The 19,161-nt window shown below is 40.5% G+C and overlaps 2 protein-coding genes across 10 annotated transcripts in view; one reads left to right on the top strand and one right to left on the bottom strand.

Annotated features, from left to right (window-relative positions):
• Positions 1 to 6,275: 6,275 nt before the first annotated feature.
• Positions 6,276 to 12,374, bottom strand: LOC107394043 (IDNK gluconokinase). 4 transcript variants are annotated; one of them, XM_054731529.2, is made up of 6 exons: positions 12,266 to 12,374; positions 10,547 to 10,638; positions 9,898 to 9,928; positions 9,716 to 9,802; positions 7,371 to 7,414; positions 6,276 to 6,988 (listed from the first exon to the last, which is right to left on the bottom strand). In XM_054731529.2, the coding sequence occupies exons 2-6, from the start codon at positions 10,582 to 10,584 to the stop codon at positions 6,625 to 6,627; spliced, it is 564 nt and encodes a 187-aa protein (XP_054587504.1). In that variant the 5' UTR covers positions 10,585 to 10,638; positions 12,266 to 12,374; the 3' UTR covers positions 6,276 to 6,624. The 4 variants fall into 4 exon arrangements, with proteins under 4 accessions (XP_054587504.1, XP_070402581.1, XP_015828262.1 ...); XM_070546480.1 differs by having other exon boundaries at positions 12,230 to 12,367; XM_015972776.3 differs by lacking the exon at positions 12,266 to 12,374 and adding an exon at positions 11,772 to 11,853.
• Positions 12,276 to 19,161, top strand: part of frmd3 (FERM domain containing 3) — a 53,000-nt gene continuing 46,114 nt past the window's right edge. For 2 of the 6 annotated variants that reach the window (XM_015972770.3, XM_054731520.2), the window contains exon 1: positions 12,277 to 12,595. In XM_015972770.3, the coding sequence (XP_015828256.1) occupies positions 12,491 to 12,595 (105 nt within the window). In that variant the 5' untranslated portion in view covers positions 12,277 to 12,490. Of the gene's footprint in view, positions 12,596 to 19,161 lie in introns of all 6 variants that reach the window. The other 4 variants (XM_015972772.3, XM_015972775.3, XM_015972771.3 and 1 more) reach the window with 3 other exon arrangements.

Consider the following 19,161-nt stretch of genomic DNA (forward strand, 5'->3'; position numbering starts at 1 on the left):
TGACACTTGCGCCCGGTCTAAGTCCACCACCCAACCTGGAGCCGGGGAATTGCAACCGCTCCCTGTGCCTAAAAGGCCGTGGTCGCACATAGGTGTGGACTTTGTCACGGGGCTTCCCGTTGCCGACCACCTGGACACCATCCTCACCATCACCGACCGCTTTTCGAAGGCTGTGCATTTAGTGGCTATGGCAGGGCTCCCCACGGCTAAGAAGACGGCGGAGCTCCTCCTCGATCATGTGGTGAGGCTCCACGGATTCCCCCAGGACGTGGTGTCTGACAGAGGGCCTCAGTTCATCTCACGTTTCTGGAAGGCTTTCTGTCGGTTGGTGGGCGCTTCTGCCAGTCTGTCGTCAGGCTATCATCCGCAGACTAATGGTCAGACGGAGAGAGCAAACCAGCAGCTTGGGCGTTACTTACGCTGCTTCGCCTCGTCTCAACCGTCCACCTGGCCTCGTTACCTCCTATGGGCGGAGCTCTCTCACAACCTCCAGACGTCCTCCGCCACGGGTCTATCGCCCTTCGAGACCTGCTACGGATACCAGCCCCCTCTTTTTGACCATCAGGTGCCGGAGGTGGAGGTTCCGGCGGCTCAGGATATGGTCCGCCGCTGCCATCTCGCTTGGATCAGGGCTCGCGCCGCCATCACCCGGGCTAATACGGAGTACTCCCGACAACACTGCCGCCGCCACCGGCCCGGCCCTGTGTTCCAGCCTGGTGACCGGGTTTGGCTCTCTACCGCAAACCTCCGGTTTCCGGCTGGTTCCAGGAAGCTGTCGCCTCGCTTTTTGGGGCCCTTCCCAGTCCGAGATGTCCTCGGTCCGGTCGCTTACCGGCTGCGCCTCCCTTCCACTCTTAAGGTGCACCCGGTATTCCACGTCTCACAGCTCAAGCCGGTGGTGTCTTCTCCTCTCCATCCGCCTCCGGCCCGGGTGCCGACGCCCCGAGATGTCGATGGGGACCCCGTCTACACCGTCCGCAAGATTCTGGACGCCCGCCGCCGGGGCCGTGGATGGCAGTATTTGGTGGACTGGCAGGGTTACGGTCCGGAGGAACGTAGCTGGGAGCCTGCCCGCTCGTTTCTGGATCCTTCCCTGTTGGCTGATTTCTGGTCTCGTCGCCCTGGGCCTTCTGGAGCCGTCCCTCGCGGGGGGGGTCCTGTCATGAACTCCTCCTCTTAACCTCCTCTGCGGGCCGGGCTGGCGCTGTACTCCAGTTCCCTCTAACCTCCTCTGCGGGCCGGGCTGGCGCTGTACTCCAGTTCCCAGCATGCCTGTCACCGACGCTTCCCGGTGACGTCATCCCGCTGAGCCTATTTAAGGACCTGTCACAGCGGAGCCGGCACTCAGTCATCATCTAACGATAGACGCCAAGCCATTCTAAGACCTAAGACACTAACTCTACAAACCATACGGGAAGAGAACTTCCCACGCTGCCACATATCAGTCTCCATCCACCACTCTCTCCGCGCCTGGGTCTCATAACCACTCCAGCTCAGCCCACCGAACCTGACACAGCCAGGGCTGCGAGGGGACATGGGTTTTTAACCACAGAGACAGAGAGGACGCAAAAAATCTGTGATCTTGCTTCTTGTGTGAATAAACCACCACCAAACACAATTTTGGCATGGACATTGTTTGATTTGAAATCTTTTTACCCGTGCGTAAAGCCTAACCCTTGACGTAGCCCAGTGGCCATTTGAAAGTATTTGATTATTTTTTGTTTAAGTTTTATGGACAAATAGCCACCACAACTTTGTTTAAGTTTAACTGGCAAACTGTATGTGGACATCTAATGTTCACATTCTGAATCATTCTAGGAAAATGTTTTTTTAAACCATTACTGTATACAAGTTTTACTTTATGATGAACAAAATACTTCTACTAAAACAAACACACAGAATACACTGAGCACACACACAAGAAACAGCAAGACAAATGCTCGGATAAAAGGGGGAAAATAAAAAATAAAACACAAAAATCATGTAATTTTGGCGATCTGGATTAAGCCACGCGTTTTCATCAACATCCTATCTGATGTCATCCAAGGTCAGATCCTGCCTCTGATATCCCGTCTGGAATCACCTGCTGACCCAACTGACCCTGAATAAATTAGCTGGTTGACTATTACCATAATTTACGGACTATAGAGCGCACCTCAACATAAGCCGCACCAACAAAAAAAAAAAAGGTTTTCTACACACACACACACACACGCCGCACTCAAATACAAGCTGCGGCGCAGCAGCCACATGCAGGTCTCCGGTGCACAGTGCATGTACGGTCGGCCATAACATAAGATAATTAGACAGGAAGACGCTACACGGAGGTTTTTTGTTGTTTTAATTCAACAAAACAAATTTTAAACACGGGTGAACGGGCCTGCAAGTTTAGAAAAGGAAACAGCACTGATAGCATTCATATTTCTGGATGGTTATAAAATAAAAACAGCACTGACACGTTATTACCGGTAATTTGCATGTTTAGAAGAAAAGAACAGCGCTGACACGGCATTAACAAGCCCTGGATGATAAGAAAATAAAAACTGCACACATAACATGCCTGGTTAGTAAATAAAACACACTTGCCTACCAGAAAAAGTCATTCGCTCTCATCTTCCTCTTGCGCACTAAAGCCATTAAAGTCCTCTTCTTCAGTGTCGGAGTTGGACAGCCTCAGAAGAGCTTCGTCACATACCTTTTGTGTGGCGATGTCAGTGTCGCTGTCCGTGTTGCTGTCATCATCCCCAGGTGAAGCTGGCTTGAATGAGTTCTTCCCGCTGCCGTCTCCAGCGCCGAACCATGGATTCATTCATGCCAAGCTTACGTGCGGCAGCACTGTTTCCCTCCTTTACTGCCAGATCGATAGCCTTCAACTTAAATGCAGCAACATATGAACTCATACATGTAGTTACCATGATGGGGGGGTATGGATTTGAAAACAATTCTTTGTCGTGCCGGCTGCTTGCATGTGCTAAATTAAAATGAGCACTTTCTTCGATTTCCACTTTTGACGTCCACCTTTCACTTTCTGCTAAAGCGCCCCCTGGCAGGTGAAGGAAAATCTTCAGTAAAGCCGCACCTCATTATAAGCCGCATGGTTCAAAGTGTCACACCCTGTCCTGTCTCCCCATTTTGTTCAGTCCTGTGTCCATGTTAATTGCTCCCACCTGCCTCTCATCTCCCAATCACCCAAGGTCCCAGCTCCTCCTGTATTTAAACCCTGTTAGTCCATTTTGTCTGGTTGGTTCATTGTTTCATTGTCCTGCGTGTCCTCCATTAAATCAGTGTTTTAAATGTTCCTGTCTGCCTCCCTGCCTGTTTCTTCCCCTGCACTTGGATCCTCACCTCTGTCTCACTCACCGGCACGTTGTGACACAAGGCGTGGGAAAAAAGTAGCGGCTTATAGTCCGGAAAATACGGTAGTTAAATATCATCTCATTTTTGAGCCAATATTACTGCAGCAGCTAAAATTTGGAATATTATTGTTTTGATTGTGGTATGTTGTGTGCTAAAGTTTGTAACTATCCATAACTTTGGTGGTGGGTATAGCTTCTCTGTTGGGTAAATGTAAGCATTGTACAAATGTGATGACTGACAGCATTTTGTATGAAAAGGACAAGAACTTTGTGAATGATATGGCTTAAACACATCCATGCTGAGCTTAACAGTTCTAAAAACGTAACTCTTGTTTGGGCAAATGCTTCGTAGTGACTAGCCGTAGCCCTAATCCTAAAGAACTGGTACAAAGTTAGCGACTAGCCCTAACCCTAACTAACTGGTAAAACGTTAGCGACTAGCCCTGATCCTAACTGGTAGAAGCGACTAGCCCTAACTAACTGGTAGAATGTTGGCAACTAGCCCTAACCCTAACTAACTGGTAGAACGTTGGCTATTAGCCTTAACCCTATCTGGTAGGACATTGGCAACAAGCTACCCCCCCAACTGGTAGAACCTTAGCGACTAGCCCTAACCCTAACTGGTAGAACGTTAGTGACTAGCCCTAACCCTAACTATTACATCCCTCAGCTCGATTGGAGTGATGTGGTTGTTTAGGGGGCAATAAAGTTTGAGTGTGGGTTGAATAATAACAGAGTAAAAGTGTCCAACAAAGGGTTTTATTAAACAAAACAAAAGGCAGATATTCACAAAAGGGGAAAAGACTAACAAAAAGTGCCAAGCCAAAAGGGTTGGGAAGAGGGAAACTAATTAACTGAAATACTCGTACTTATGATTCTAAATAAAACAAGAGCCGTCCTGAAAAGCAGTGACGCTCGGGCAAACCCAAAGTCGAACTCAAGGGCCAGTATAAGGTCAATCCAAAAGTCAATCCGAATCTAGAGTATGCTAACGAACGAAACTAAACACAAGGGCACCACGAGGAGAAAAGAGTGAACACCTCCGTGCCCACACTTCTCTGTACCTTCTCGTCGATTGAGGGCAGGAGCAGAGCCGGATTAAATAAATGGACTACACTAGGCAGGCTGCATTTTTAGCCCCCCTCCCCCCTCATCCATCAATGTTATTTAATGAATTGAAATCTGAAACTTACCAAAGTTACTTATAAAAGTTCATTCACATTTTACATAGCCTAGTCTTTGGTTACAAATTGGTTGTTTGTATGCCAAAATAAGTCACGTGTTGCATGTTAAACATTCTATCAGACAATTTTTTGATATTAATAGTTTATACGTCATTACACAGCTGTATTAAATGCTAATAAATTATCCTCATCTTATCGATTGGGAGCGTCATTGTCGAGGCGGTACCAGTAAATAACCACTAGGTGTCATTAAACTATGTAAACAGAGCAAATATGTGTCTCTTATTTGCTCTGTTTATATTTAATCACTACATTTAATTAAAAAGATTTTCTGCTAAATACAATAGCTTACAACATTTATAAATGTTGACAAATTAATCACATGATGGTGGAAAGACATTCAAGAATAAATAGATGAATTTGAATGGACTGAAGCATGTTTTAAAAGTGCAAAATAAATTATAAACACGCAGCCTAAATTATTACAGTATAAATTTAATACAATCTATAATCTTAAAAGAAAGTATTTTAATAAAATGAAAACATTATCTTAAGTTTTGATCTTGCTTTATGCTCCTTCAGGCTGTTGCCTCTGCTGAATCAGAAATTCTGTGTCAATTTTCTGAGTGTGAACTTATTGTTTTGCTATTTGAACATTAATAAAATTATTTAAAAAATAATTAATAAAACCAGCAACACTTACCAAGGAAACCATTTAGCATGCTCCACTCCGGGATCATCTTCAGCCTTCCAGCATCACAGGGCCTCAGTCACAGCAGAAACACGTCTAAAGAAATGTTCCTTGGTTAAGCTTCGGTTTATGTCTCCATATTTCCTCTGTGATGCAGAGAAATATCCAATATTTTGACAGGGATGGTTTAGTGCAAAGTACTCACGCATCCTGTCATCAATTTGGTACCACTTTGCAGGATCAGATGGGTAGCTAGTTGTTAACACCCTTTCTGGGTCTAGAGGCTCCTGTAAGACTATATTGGGCTCACTTCTGGCTGGCGAGTGTGACTGGGTGTGTGAGATATGAGAGTAGCTGAAGGGGGTTTCTGGATTAGAAGCTCAAAAAATATTCCAATAGAGGATTGAAGATGAGTCACACCACGAAAACAGCTCTTCAAGCTGCAGTTTGTGTGTTTAAGAGTGTGTGTAATTATTCTAAAGACGACAGTCTGGAAACTGGAATCAGAACGCTTTGACCTTATCTGACCTGTGTGATAGTGAGAAGCGTGAAACCTGCCTCACAGAACTGGGTCACATTTAAATATTTAGTCTTTCAGGGGGAAACCGCACAGCAGATAGAGCTGAAACCAATGATCATTTTCTTGATATTTCAAACACATTTGAGAAAAATATGTATCTAAATGATCATTTAGTTTATTAGGGAGCATGTGGGAAATTTAGAGCATAAAATTACTTTTTAAAATTAGAGCAATGGTAAAAATACTTTTAATTTGCTAATTGTAAAGATGTATTGCCTGTCTCAATACCCAATATCCTGATTCCAGCCTCTGTTAGTCTAACTTTACCAGGGAGGCTTTGAGACGCTGTTTTCAGGTGTTTTAAGCAAGCTGCTGTTCTGTTCTTCCGACTGAAAAAATTACGTGGAGATAAAATAAAATCAAGTTTCTGTCTGGTTGTGAATCTGCACTGAAATGTATTTCTCCCTCAGAATAGAATCAGTGTTTACTTTGAAGTCAAGTGAGGCAAAAAAGCTTCAAGCTGCTCTAGTTACACCTTGAGTTTAATTCAAAAAGAAGTACAAAGACAAGTGTCAGCATGATGAAGGTCATCGTGTTCCTTCTGCATAATAAACGTCCACAGACATCTGAAATGTCCACTCTCTGCAGGTATTTGATTCTGAAGCATTCAAACTTTTATTTAGATAAATCACAATAGTCCTCTGCTGAGCTAATTCTTTACACAAATTATTTCAAATTAATTCAGAAATACATTTTAAATATTTTAGAAAAATGAAAGTTGTAGATGCACAAGGCACAGCAGCTAAAGTCGTGTACGACCACATGTTCTGTCCCTTTGGACATCCATCACAGTCTGGTGCTGCGGTCACTGATTCACTGCTGCTGATGCTTCAGACTGAGGACGTGCTTTTCCACTTCTCCCGCCATATCACTGATGCTCCTCCCGACGTCCAGGGACAGGAAGTTCTCCTCCTCTGATGGAGGCTCTAAAATGTCAAACTGAGAACGCAGCAGGTCTGCTTTCATGTAATGTCCCCTCCGGGCCGCCAGCCTCTGGTGGATGAAGTCATAACTGCCATGCAGATAGATGAAAAACACGTCAAGAGGAGGCGAGACGTGTGGACGTGGACAGGTGGAGGGAGGAGTGAGGACCGTGGAGCCGTGGCGGAGGATCTGCCTGTACAGACGCTTCAGAGCCGAACACGCCACGAGAGCATCAGAGCCGCAGCATCTTTCTCTGCGACGGGACATGCACATGTTTTTTTATATTAAAACCACATCCTCTTTGATGTTACCAAAGACAATTTAAAAAAAGAGACACACTTACTAACATTTTCCTTACCTATCCTCCTCCTCTCCCTCACTAAATCTGTCTCCACGCCCCCAAACCCGCTCTCCTTCCGCTACGGTTCTCATCTCAATTTTCTAAATCTTTTTTGATTTTCTTTTCACATCTCCTCTGAATATTCTCACTTTGATTCTCTGCTTAGTGCAACTATCGAACTCTTTGAACCTTTTCCTGCTTTTACCAAAAATAACTACACGAAGTACTTAAATAGGAAGGGCGAAAACTAGAACGTAATTGACAGAAGGACAAGAATGTGGGAGTTTATGCTCACCTCTTAATTATTTCATGTAGTCTGAAAAGCCAAGGGAATCTGTCCTGAAAGGACAAAAAAGTAGTTTTTCTTTTATTATTTTCATAAAATTGCATCGTTTTAAAATGAGTTGTTCTAAATTACTTCAGTTCTTCTCATCAGATTTTACAATTTACTGAATAAAACCACAAAGGAACAGGATTTTCTTTTCATATGATACAGTTTTATGACCTACTGAACACAAATTCAGAGGCTGGTGTGTCATAAAGTTTGTACAGTGCTAATGTTTGTATCTGAAATTACTTTCCGGAAACAAAACCTGTTTTGAAACTCCTCTAAAGTCACACCTCCACCTACCGACTCTTGAAAGTCTGAAAGACCAGGTTCACAGAGAAACCACTTTTTACTTATTATTTTCGAAAATGATCTGTCTGAGGTTAACGTGCAGGCTGAACGTGAAAATAGTCTTCTATAACTATTTTCTGCATAAGCTTCTGATAGAAAAAATGCTCAGTTCAGAAAATCCTGACAGATCTACGTCACACCATCACAAAACATTCATGGACTCACCCATCTTGACTTGCAATGGGGAAGGCTGTTGTTGGTTTAGTGTCCAGGAAACAGCGGAGAACTGTTAGCATTAGCAACTCCACCACACAGAACTCCTCCAGGCTTGTGTTATTCTAGGGGAGATAAAACATCAATGTTGCAGAGCGGATGGAGTCAGTGGTAGAGTCGCGTTGCTTCTATCCAATCAGAGGCGAGATGTCCAAATATCAGGAAATAAGACTCCAAATCGTCTGAAGCTACCTTCTCCTCCTGCTGGCTTGTACTTCCTGAAACAAGAGTCCAACTTACAAGGCATTCATTCCTACTGTGGCCACTGCAAATGTATTAAAAATATGAGTAAAGTTGATTTTTAATGTTTATAATGGAATCAGCTAATCTGTTATTGTATTCAGAAGCACTTGTATCAGCACGGAAGAGTCAAATGGAGGAGAGAGCGGCAAAACACCAATTTGGAATCTTATATCCTGATATTTTGACATCTCTCCTCTAATTGGATAACAGCAATGTGACTCTACCCCTGATTCCTTTTGCTTTGCAACTTTGACGTTTTATCTTCACAAGTAATTCAAACCTGAAGAAGTTCTGCCACGTGGTGGAGTTTCTAATGCTAACGATTAGCTTCTACTAGCCAAGACATTCTCTGCAGTTTCCTGGGCACTAAACCAACAACAGCCTTCCCTGTCGTGAGTCAAGATGGGTGAGGCCATGAACGTTCAGTGGCAGTGTAACGTAGAGCTGTCAGGATTTTCAATTCTTAGAGTTTCACCATCTATTTTCTATCAGAAACGAATGCAGGAGAAAGGTGTTTTCATGTTCAGCCTACATGAAAAACTCAGAGGGACCGATTATAATCAGAAAATAAATCATTAAAAAATGTGTTTTCAGTGTTCCACAGCAAAACGACTACCTGGCTGAAACCAAGTAAGAGTATGTTTTTTCTTTGGGGAGGGGATAAAGATTCGATAGAAAATTCAAATGTTTAATCAGTAAATGAATCAAACAGATCAGGTAGCTGTATAATATTCTTGATCTCAAAACAAAATCATTATTTCACACATTTTCACTTCCAGCAGAGCTTCTAAAAACTCCAGTATACCAGAGTTAATGCTTTATTTACATTTCTGCTTCACTCCATCATTTCATCTCAAAACTGACAACTGTTGATGGATTTTTGAAACACGCCAAAGTGTTGGACAGAGTCCTTCCTGTGGCGTTTCTCCACACCGCCCAGAGTAAACGTCTGAGTGGGAGGTTATCATCTGTTACCAAACACAGCTTCCAGAAACAAGCTGCCAAATGTTGGCAGGCCTTCTCTGCCTGCAGGCCGCTACACTCTACCCTGGCAGGTAGCCAGTCGGCTGTTTGAAGCTTTCCTTTTTATATTAAAAGTGAGCAAAGAGAGAGAAAAGATAAATAATGAACAAAGGGAAGTAAAAAGAGCTGGATTGTAGAAGTGTGGGTGGAATGAAAGCACCAATATGCTGTGGCTGTCTGCTCGACTGAAGCCTCCTCCGGCTACTTGTTGAGTTTGTTTTGGTCCAAATCAGAGAAAGTTTCTCTAATCACAGGGACTGTAAAGACTAGCATAAAGCTAGAACTGACAGATTCTGAGAGCCAAACAAACACACATCTGAATTCTTAATCCCTCTTTGGCCTTTAAAATAATTTTATTTCTGACTCTTAAATCTAGCCTCAAAATCCACAAGGATGTCAGACCCCACGACTACTAAAGGTTCAGTCTATGGGGTTCATAAAGGCAATAAAAACATTAATCAGAGAGCAACTCCTGTGCTGACCTGGTCAGTGAGCGGTACGCCACGAGCCATTTTCTCGATGTTCTCCGGCGGGTGGAAGTCATCGCCTTCGTGGAAAGGCCACCCCAGCTGAGATATGACACACACAGCAGACCAGTCAGTGAACACAGAGACAGCAGCAAACAGCTGTGTGTGTTGGAAACATCTGGATCGGATCGATTTACCTTGTCAGACAGAAACGTCCCCAAAGTTGTTCTTTAATTTAAAAAAGGAGAGGAAAATCAAAAAATGAAAAACAATTAATTCATTAAAATGGTCAAAATAGCAAGCAAACCTTTTTTTTTAATTATACATTAAAAGAATAAACAAATTCACTATTTAGCTCCAAAAGAATAAAACATAAAAAAAAAAGTTTTTTTTTTAAATGTTCATCAGTGAATCTAAAATTACTGTTTTAAAGTTCTGGTAAAACTATGAGTTACATAAATACACAACTTTAAGATGACTTTCTTTTCTGTATCTTTAATTCAATGTGACTCATTCTAATTCGGTCGATTCATTTTAGCTGGATTTACAGCAGTTTTTTATCAACATTTTAGAAATATTATAGGAACAATTAATTTATAATCATGATGCCACAAAGCTAAAGCAATATAAAGAACATTAATGATCAGAAGTGAGAATAAATGAAATGGAAAAACTTAAGGAATTATGGATATTGATGGAAAGTACAAATGTTAGTAAATCCATGGCTTTTTAGGTTTAACTCTGTGCAGTGCTTTGGTCAGCTGACATGCTGTTTTTAAATGCGCTATATAAATAAAATTGGATTGGATTGGATAAATAAGCTTCACATTGAAATGGTGCACATACTTCCCAGTGCCTGAAACTCCCATTATGATGTAGATCATCCTGTTGGTCAATGTTCAGACACTCGAGGGCAGCTTCTGTGCTGAAACAAGTTACTGAAGAAACAAATAGAACACACACACACACACTTACTATAGGACCGCACGAGTGAAAGTGTGATAACAAATAAGCGAATGTCAAATAAAATGTCAAACTAATGCATGATCAGGAAATGTAATGATATATAATATATGGCACTATTGTAATAATCAAGTCAGATTCAAATCATTTTATTGTAATTCAGTTAGTGCAGATGCATCTCTGTACGAATATATGAACCCATAGCTCAATACAAAAATCATGATAAGATAAAAATAACATATTTTGAGCATGTTATCAAAATAATAACAATAATAAGACTTTTAATTTGTTTTAAGAATAAAAAATAATACTGAACAGAGGAAAAAACATTATATTTAACTATTTATGGAGAGGTAACTGTTTTTGTGTTTAAATTTGTAATAAACTATAATAACAGCAAAAATAGACCCCGTAAAATAGCTAACTAATTTGTGAAGGAATAGCAAAATAGACTTGTGTAATTGTCTCATGATGCTTTTTAATTTGAATCAGGTACAGTGAAGAACCAGCTGATGGTACCTGATTAAATTAAACGTCAACAACGTCTCAAACTGAACTTTGAACGAACTCACACAGGAGAGCTAACCTTTTTCTTGCTAGTTTTTTGTCAAAATGGTATCAAAATGTCCTTCAGTTTAACACTTTACTCATGTAAAGCCTAAACTTTACATTACGTTGAATTTTATTTTGTTTATTCTTGTGCATATGTACATGTAAAAAAATAGACGATTCCTGTTGGTGGGAATTTAAATAATAATAATTTAAAACTTCATTTTAGAACAGGTGAAAGGGCGCAAATTACCAGCATGGAGTTCAAATTGGCAGTCTTTGTTTTATGATTATTATAAAACTCAGAGTTAAAAACATGTATTTATTGTGTTGTAGCTGCTATTCTCACATTATTACACTAAAACTACTCATTGCCATTAGTGGCAGTGAAACCGGAAGTGGGGAATTCTCAAACCGTTAAGAACATCAAACGGAGTACAGTAAAACAAAAACTCTGCTGTCTTTAAGTCATTTGTTAGTTCTAGGATGTAAAACCTTCACGTAACAAACGCGGAGTCTGTGTGGCCTGTCAGCAGAGCTCAAACAAAGCCATAAATACCAAATAATGAATCGCTCTGGACCTCCATAACGTTTTGGACCATGGCCGCCGGTTGTTTGGTGACGTGATGACGACGCACGCTGCGTGCGTTCGGATTTAAAGGGACAGCGCACAGCGCGGGGAGGCTCACGTTGCATCAGAGCAGTCTCTGGTTACTGCCAAAATGTCTTTTACGTTATAATGACGGGAAAATATCACCAGTTAAGGCGATTTAAGACAACAAATATTTATTTTGAAAGGTTAATGGATGAACAATACATATTGGATAAAAGTTTAAAGATGAAAACTGAATTTTAATCTAGAAATTCATCAACAGTTATCATTAAAATAAACACAGCGTTAGAAATATTCAGTTTTAATCAGTTCAGATGCTATTTTATAATCAGCAGCTTCAGTTGGAGCTGCCGAAATGTAAAAATTAATTAAAAAGGGGTTGTGAGAAAAAAATAGGGGGTGACCATCCTCCATCCTGTTGATCAATCAGCGAGCCACACCAAGGCATGACGGGTTGAAGCCCTCCTCCCTCCTGGTCTGTCGCATCCATCCATTCTCTTACTCATCCATCCTTCTCTCCATTAATTTCCAAGGGCGTCTCAAGGGGCGACAGGACCCGACGCAAACATGTTTCGCGTGCTCATGCGGATCTCGGTTGGGTTTTTCGCGACTGGTTTGTGTTTGGAGCCGCTCACGTGAGGAGCTGAAACCGAACCGACACAAGGATGAAAATGCTCCGGTTTCGCAGCCCCAGCATCCGCTCCTTGGACCAGGAGGTCCTTTGCACGATCCGGTTACTGGACGACTCGGAGATATCCTGCAGCATTCAGGTAGAAGAAACCCCCATGAATGGTGCTCTCTGCTCGTCACGTGCATGCAGATGGATTTCCTTTATTTTCCAAAAAGGATCTAATGGAGTGAAGGAAATAATTTAGCTTTTTATTTATGATCAGATCCTGATATCTACATGAAGAAAGTGCATTTGAATGCGGGATTTTCCCATCTCTTGTTGGATTCATGCAGCCATGTGATGCATGAGCAAAATAAAATAAATAAAAGTTAAAGTCATTTGTGATGCTGAGGGATCAAGACTCACACGGAGAGAAGTTAGGATGAACTTTAAGTCATCATGCAGGAAAGATGGAGCTCCATGGGTGTGGTGGGGATGACTGTAAAGATTAGATGATTCAGTTTGAAGAATGATGGTGGAGGCTCGAGTTTACATCTGGTTTTGCTGCAGTTTCCCTCTTAGAAATGAAAGCACAAATGAGTTTTGGAAAAGCTACATTTTTATTGGAGACAATGATTTTATCTAAACGTGTGCACTCAAAAACTCCAGGAATCCTAACTTAAGGCTGGTTTATGTCAATTTGTAGTTTTTAAAACCACATTATGAACCAGTGAAATCCACTAATACATCTCACACTTTCCTTTTTCTGTATTCTTACTTGTGAACACATCATTTCTAATCAGCATTTATATTTTCACGTTGAAATTCTGATGGTGCAAAAGTCCAAAATCAGGAGAAATGTGCATAAATTGAAAAAAGATCTGATTTGCTGAACACGAAGCCTGGAAACATGATTTTTCTTGTAAATGAAACACTGATAATGTGTCACAACATCAGAAAACAATCTTTCCTCAGAGTTAAAACACACACACACACACACACACACACACACACACACACGTATACATATATATATTTTTTTTTTCATATAAAAATCAGATGCTGTGTGGATCTGCCACTTCTAGATGATCTTTGTCACTATTAAAACTATGGAGGTTTTGTTAGTAAAAAAAAAAAAACAAAAAAAAAACACTATTTTAAACAAATGAAAAAGTAATCCTACTTTACACCACTTCATCCCAGCAGCTTGTTGACAATACTAGTCAGTTTAGCAGACCTAAGTGCCGTCCGTAGCACTCCACCAATGTGACTTCAGGAGAAATCATCTGTTGTTTTGTCCATGAAATCTCCTTTCTTCATCTCAAACCAACTGTGTTTCTGTATTCATGTACTTGATTAATGATTAAACAAAACACCATTATGTGCACTCACACACACATAGAAGGAGAGAAATATCCGTCTGTTCTCAAATGTTCATAGACTTGAAAACACAAGTGTATTAAAGCGGCTGCACGCGTCAGAACACATTCAAGTGTGGATTTTCACCAGGAGATGCTAAAATGCAAGAGGTGGAAGAGTGTTGGTGCTTTTAAGCAAGCGCCTGAATTACAAGGAATTGGACATTTATGTTTCTGTTTGACTGCATTTTCCTCGACTTTCTTTAATGGCTTTGTGTTCCGGTGCTAAGCTGCTCCTTTCTGCATATTTTATGACATCCTTGTGCTTCTCATGCTACACTCCTGCAGCTCAACAACACCACTTCTCCTCTTTCCATTGATTCTAACTCTAACTTTATTCATTTTCTTTTTTCCCCTTTCATAATTCCCATCATCTCTCTGACTTGTTTGATCTGTTCTGTTTTCCTTTCTGTTGCAGATCTGGGTCACCGGTAACTACCAGTGAACTCACTGGATCAATCATAAGAATAAAGCTTAACTGGATTTAAAATTTTATGATAATCTGTTTGCCCTCATTTCCTCAAACTTTCCCTAGATTTTTAGTGGCTGATTTAAAATAAAGCAGTAGTATGATTATAGCCTGGATGGCTTAAAAGTTATGTAAAAAAAAATAACAGACTGCAAAAATTTTACGTAAAAAATAAAATTCCATATGGCTGGACTTCAAATTGATCAATTATTTAATAAATAAATAATGAAGGAAGAAGAGGTTTTAAAATTCCAAATATGCAGGCAACAAGGCAACTTATAAAATAAATATATGATAAATAAGTTTTGCACTTTGATATGCGACATAACTCATAACTTGCTTGCATCTAAAATACACCGCACATTTCTTCAAAACAGTGGTGCCCCCAAGAAGAAGGGGGAGGGGAGGGGGATTGCAACATGTAGGTCTGAGAAATGGTGCATCGGTATATTTTCCCCCCTGAGAACGACTTACATTCATTCCTACTAGAGATCACTGCAAATGTATTTATTAAGCAAGTAATCCAATATTTTAAGCTAAAGATCAGTTTAATTTGTGTATTTTTCATGCTTTTGCATTGTTAAAATACAGATGTTCCAGATGAGATGTGGTGTTCGCAAGTTGTAATCTGAAGAGTTGAACCCTCTCAGGCTCAAAATAAGCTTTGATAAACCGACGAATAACTAAGTCCTTCAGGGGTACTTCTGAGTTAAAAAATGCTCATGAAATATGTATGTGGACTAACCAGGTAGGTAGGTTTTAACGTTGCAAATCTGCGCCGCCTGCCTCCAGAGGGTTAAAAATAGTGATTAAAAGTCTGATGATTCTTGCAATGGCTTTAAGAAGATGCAGCGTACAATATAAATGCTTGTTTCACACAGTAGATCAAATGAGTAAAATTTCATTTGACAAATTCTCAGAGGGACTCGTTTATTTCATCAAAAGCATCTGAGGCTATGCTTCTAAATGCAGACTAGTTGTGAAGCACAGTAATGAAAGTATTATAGTTTGGGAAATTTACCAGATAAAACATCTGGTAATTGACTTCCAGATATGAAACACTGAAAAAATTTTTTTTTAAATTATTATTTCAGATTATAACCAGTTACTCTGAGTTTTGCAGACCAAAAATGAAAGTAGCCTCCTGTTTTAGCTTCATAGAAAATGGGACTTAGGAGAATAGGATTTCAAAAAGCCTGACAGATCTACGTCACACCTTAACATTCATGGACTCACCCGTTTTGGCTCATGACAGAGAAGGCTGTTGTTTTAGCGTCCAGCAAACAGCAGAGAACGTCTCATGCCCTACAGGTTAGAAATTGTAAGTCGCTTTGTATAAAAGCGTCTGCTAAGTGAATAAACAAACAAACAAACGTCTCAACTGGTAGAAGCTAACCGTTAGCATTAGCAACTCTACCACACAGCAGAAGTCCTCCATGATTGTGTTATTTGTGGAGATAAAACATCGCTTTTGCAGTGCAAATGAAGTCAGTGGAAGAGCTGCGTTGCTGCTATCCAATCTGAGGTGAGATGTCCAAATCTCAGGAAATAAGACTCTAAATCAGGGGTGTCAAACATGCGGCCCGCGGGCCGCATCCGGCCCGCAAACGGGTTAAATCCGGCCCGCGAGATGGTTGTGTAAACTTTATTTTCATACTTTACAATGTAGAGTGAAAATAAACTTATCTTTGTGAGCAAGTTTTCTCTGTAATGAGTATAAATAAAACAAAGCTGCGCTCAAGGCTCACACAAGAACTTGAATCACATCCTGAAGTTGGCCGCCACTCAGGATGTGACTTCTGATATTGATGTGTTGGTGAAAGCTAAAAGACGTAAAGTAAAATGAGTCAAATATACTTTTAAGTGCTGCATGAAACTGATCTAGCCATGTGACCTGTAAGCTCTTTGAATCACTAAGGAATGTTTATTTATTTATTTATTTATTTTTCAAATTTTCAAGTACACTTCAGGTGTTGTACTTGTACTATTTTGGATACACTGTCCTCAGGCTCCAGCTTTGTTTTATATTGATTGTATTAAAACAAAGAAAACAATCTGAAGTTGTTTTTAATTTACCCCCCCCCCCCCCCCCCCAGTAAAATACTGAAAGTGAACGAACCTTGCTGTTGAGGTGAATGATTCAGCAAGAGAACAATAACGAATCCAGAAATAAAATATTTTTATTGGCCAATACCAACTGAAACACTGTGCGGAGTTGTAAAGCATCTGCAAACATACTGAAGTGAAAACGGGAAAGTGACACAATTATGACCACAAGAGGACAAAGTTTTCTCCATCAGCGAATCGTTTATTTTTTTTTCTGCAGAAAAACGTTATTTTTCTGAATCTTGTTTAAAAAACAGTTCCATGTGATTGAGCTCAAGAGAATTACTTTTATAGGCTGTAGCTTTTAATAGCTATCATAAAATACTAAAAAGGATGGAAGGGGGATCCTCTGTTTTTATAACACTTTGATGTTGGAAAATTATAAATAAATAAAAAATAATCCTCCTCCAGTTCTAACTCTATAACTGGAAAATGGTTTTATCTTTGAAAAAATGTAAAATCTGGGTCACAAACCCTGATAGCAAAGCTGGACTCTATGTACTTTTGCTTTTACTTTGCTTTTGTCACACTAGTAGTAGCTCGACAACAGCATGTAAGTCTGAAGGCAGAATTGTGTGTGTGTGTTTATGCACAGCCCCGCAGGGCGGACTGTGTCCTGTCTGCTGCCCACATGGTCTGTGGTGACGTTGAATACGACCCGTTGCAGGAGACTCACGTCAGGATCGATTCACTTTGACCTCCTCTGCTTTCAGCTCTCCTCCCAGTCATCCTTTGCTCTGTCTCTACTCATCCTACCATCGTCACCTCACTTGCTCCATTACCAACTCTACGTTTCCTTGTTCTTCCTCCGTTTTTAGCTTTTTAACTAGTTCTTGCCTCCCCGTCTCTGTGACACATCATGTATAATTAAAGCAGATCACTGCTCTTCATGAGGCCAACATCAGTCAGCTGTCAGCGATGCACAGTGCCACAAGTGTGTGCATCTGTGTACATGTGGTTGTGTGTGTGTAACTTCAAGTGTAACTTCAAGGATGCATGTAATATTTAACAGCAGACATAGGTCTGCAATTGCAGACATTAACTCATAATTTGTGACAAATTGTTGCTTTAAACCCAAATATTTGATGGATCATACTCTAGGGTGAGTTATTTAATTCATAGTGTATAAAGAAGCATGCATACGAGGGTTTTGAATGTTTTTCTTCAGTGATCGGCGTGCATGGGTGCGAGAATTGGGTTCTTATTTTAGCTGGAAGGCATTCTTTGAAGCCGAAGTTATAAATAGCATCACTTTTCTATTATTATCCTGCTTTCCGGCATCTTTTTGATGCCCCTCCAAAGATGACTAAAAAGAAATAATCCTTTTTCTGACGACCGAGAGGAAACAGTGAGATATTAGACACCAAGGAAGGGATGTGTCAACAGAAATGCGAGGAGGCAGGGAAATTAGATGGTTGATAAGACAAAAGATGGATTTATCATGGATGGTTGTCCTGTGTGAGCGGTGAGGGTGACGGTGAAAATCAACGACATGCAGGAAGGAATGGAAGAGGAAAGGAGATGGTGTGAAAAAAGATGATGTAGATTAAAACATCAAACAGATTAAAAATGAGTCTGGCACAGCGAGCAGATTTTTAAATATGTGGCTTGTCGCTTCAAAGAGAGATGGGCTGAAGAAAAAAGGAGGAAACAAGGAAAATATTTAAACCGCTGACGCACAGAGAAAATTAGCGAGACATCAAAGTGTAGAGGTTGCACAGATTATATTTATAGTGAATTTTACATAATCCAACTTGAGCAAATGTGATTACTCTGTTTTAAACAGACATTGGGGGTGCTGATTTATTATGTTGCTCATTCAAGGGATTTTGTGAAGAATTAAATACAAATTCTGCTGATTTATGAGTCAGCGCTAAAATTTGAAACCTTTTACAATTCAGTGTGTGTTTTTGATCAATTATATAAAATAACAAAACCTTTTAAGCATGTTTTCATATTAATGTGGCAGTGAGACGTCATTTTAACCATTTAACTTCCAAATCAAGTAAAAACTATTAATTTATTTGCATTTTTCTTCAATTGAAGCAGATGACTATACAGTGGTGTGAAAAACTATTTGCCCCCTTCCTGATTTCTTATTCTTTTGCATGTTTGTCACACAAAATATTTCTGATCATCAAACACATTTAACCATTAGTCAAAGATAACACAAGTAAACACAAAATGCAGTTTTGAAATGATGGTTTTTATTATTTAGGGAGAGAACTAAATCCAATCCTACATTGTGTGAAAACGTAATCGCCCCCCTTGTTAAAAAATAACCCAACTGTGGTGTTTCACACCTGAGTTCAATTTCTGTAGCCACTCCCAAGCCTGATTACTGCCACACCTGTTTCAATCAAGAAATCACTTAAATATGAGCTGCCTGACACAGAGAAGTAGACCAAAAGCACCTCAAAAGCTAGGCATCATGCCAAGATCCAAAGAAATTCAAGAACAAATGAGAACAAAAGTAATTGAGATCTATCAGTCTGGTAAAGGTTATAAAGCCATTTCTAAAGCTTTGGGACTCCAGCGAACCACAGTGAGAGTCATTATCCACAAATGGCAACAACATGGAACAGTGGTGAACCTTGGGCGGCCAACCAAAATTACCCCAAGAGCGCAGAGACAATTCATCCGAGAGGTCACAAAAGACCCCAGGACAACTTTTAAAGAACTGCAGGCCTCACTTACCTCAGTTAAGGTCAGTGTTCACGACTCCACCATCAG

The sequence above is a fragment of the Nothobranchius furzeri genome, chromosome 17, assembly GCF_043380555.1.
Source record: "Nothobranchius furzeri strain GRZ-AD chromosome 17, NfurGRZ-RIMD1, whole genome shotgun sequence".
NCBI lineage: Eukaryota > Metazoa > Chordata > Actinopteri > Cyprinodontiformes > Nothobranchiidae > Nothobranchius > Nothobranchius furzeri.